This window comes from Dendrobium catenatum, unplaced genomic scaffold, assembly GCF_001605985.2.
Source record: "Dendrobium catenatum unplaced genomic scaffold, ASM160598v2 original_scaffold_169934, whole genome shotgun sequence".
NCBI lineage: Eukaryota > Viridiplantae > Streptophyta > Magnoliopsida > Asparagales > Orchidaceae > Dendrobium > Dendrobium catenatum.
Window position 1 is genome coordinate 285,528 of NW_021488357.1, and position 2,363 is coordinate 287,890.

The 2,363-nt window shown below is 31.8% G+C and overlaps 1 protein-coding gene across 1 annotated transcript; it reads right to left on the reverse strand.

Annotated features, from left to right (window-relative positions):
* Positions 1-1,383: 1,383 nt before the first annotated feature.
* Positions 1,384-1,959, reverse strand: LOC110116644. The gene has a single exon (XM_020850309.1). The coding sequence runs from the start codon at positions 1,957-1,959 to the stop codon at positions 1,384-1,386; it is 576 nt and encodes a 191-aa protein (XP_020705968.1).
* Positions 1,960-2,363: the final 404 nt, after the last annotated feature.

A 2,363-nucleotide genomic window follows, 5' to 3' on the forward strand; every position in this document is an offset into this window, starting at 1 on the left:
TATGTAACTGTCCAGCCTGGATTGATGGCCATTGAGTGAAAGAATTTGAATAAAGTTTCGTGCAACTAAGGAGAAAATATCAAAATAGTACATCCCATAGACTTCAGTGAATCATTGGAAATCAATAATCATTCAAGCAATCGTTGTTGCTATCTATGGATTATATTATTTTCTGTATTTTTAAATACATAACTAATATGAATGAAATTATACATTTACCAAAATAAAAAAAATAATCTTTGCCGTTGTTTTCCAACAAAAATTATTGTTAAGTTTTCCCATTAATATGTATGAAATGATGATATTGAGTTATAAAGCTGTTTGTTTATCTTCTACGGAAAATATCCAGTGCATTATAAATATGCAGTGTCAACTGAATACAACAACTAGCTTTTACACCATAAACTTCATTGCAACTGTAGTTTTTTGCTTCTGTTGGAAAGCAAGCTAGTAAAAACGGGTTCACATGCTTTTGCACTATTTCTTTTGAAGTTCCAATTGGGCAAGATCATTTCAATTGGGCAAGTTCATCCTAAATCCAGATCTGCTATAATAAAGTTGAATTATTTTGATCTGTAAGTTTTGTTGTGTTGTTTCTGATTCTATAATTATTGTTTTTTGAATAAGCTTTGGCTTTAATTGGTGTCAGAAGTTTTTGGTTCCAGATCTCTGCAACCATAATCATAATTTTGATAGTTTATTTGAATTAATGAAAAATAATATTAGTGGGAAAGGCTGATTAGGAAAAGTTTAATTAAAAGATGTCAGGGCTGCCTTGCTTTGGAAGCTAGGCAAGTTAAAAAAGTGGTTATGTTGGAGAATAATCTGATAGTTTTTAAGTTAAACTGTTTGTTAGTTAAACCCATCTGTTTTTGCAATTTAATTGACACTCTCTGTGGGTGGTGTTTTTTATCGCACTAAAACTTAAAGCAGACGGTCAATTACAAGACCTGCATGTGTATCTTCTTCAAGTTTTATGTGTGGTAAGATGGATAGTATTATTAGAAGATTATTTAAGAAGTTTTGTGGAGTTTAAAAATAAATCATGTAAAAGGCAATAAGAAAAAAAAAAGGATTTTTAAAGGGTGGCGACAAGTCTTATAATGAGTGAATCACAATCTGATACAACAACAACAAGCTTTTGTCCCACTACTTAAAGTAGAATGAAGAATTAGTAAAGTAACATAACATAATTACATCGAGAATCGTATACAGAAATAAGCAACAACCTAAATAAACACAAAGGAAATATGTTATGAACCCAACTAAAAACAATAACAACAACTACAAGAACAGAAAATAAACATGATGTAACTGTTGATTTCAATTTTGAAGAGATGGAGCTATTAGGTACTTGCTTATTCCATGTTCTTCAATGGGCAGTTAGCAGAAACTTTTATCAAAACTCCTTCGAAGCCACCATAATCTTCTTTCAATGAGTATACCCATGAATATCTCCCGGTTATCCTTATCTTTAAAGTATTCTAAGGCAAAGCCATATAACTCAAAAACGTCAAATATATCAGGAATTTTAGATGTCTCTTCTAAAACCTCTAGGATAGTAAATGTTGTACGATTTTTATTTGATGTACTTATAGATGAACTTATAGATTTTGCAGCATCCACGAGGTCCTCAACATGATTTAGAAAAAGTTCTCTAGTCCCCGACTTAGGAGTTCTAACTCTTTTCCTTTTATGCAATAATGTGGCACTCTGTTGTGATCTTTGTGTATCGTAGTTGCTTGTAGGAACATGTGGAAGATGTGTTTGTTCATCTTGAGTGTACTCTTCTTCTTCAGATGAGATAGTGTGATTGCCAATTAGTTTTGGGGGAAGTACACCAGAACTAGGAATCCAAACATTCTCCCCAGTTGCAACAATACGACTGAACATAAGATCCAACTTTTCTTCCAACTCTGATGGTATTCCATTGAAACGAAACTTCATAGCATTTGGCATTACCTAAAGTACAACAAATGATTCATTATGAATCATGGGTTATATTACGTAAGAGCTGGTTTGAATTTAGAGTATAAAGTGAATGATTTCAAATTTGAGAGATACCTGCAAATTTTCATTCCACCAATCATTAGAAGCATCAACTGTTTTTTTTAGTAAAATGCGTAGTTGGTCTGTTTCTCAGTTTTATTTCTCTTATACATATATCACAATATATTAAAGTAGTATCTATGTCCCATGATGCAGGTGCACATCCTTCTTTTTTATTTCCCATCTAGATGTTAAAAACATAGTAATATGTTAGTAATATACAAGACCTTATGTAATGTACATCCTTCTTTAAGCGTGGTCTAAACAAAATAACAAGATGCCGTTCTTTTTTGACAAGGACTACGTACTAATAA

Excerpts from the sequence above, each read along its gene's own strand:
- LOC110116644 (XM_020850309.1), bottom strand. The coding sequence starts at position 1,959 with ATGCCAAATGCTATGAAGTTTCGTTTCAATGGAATACCATCAGAGTTG.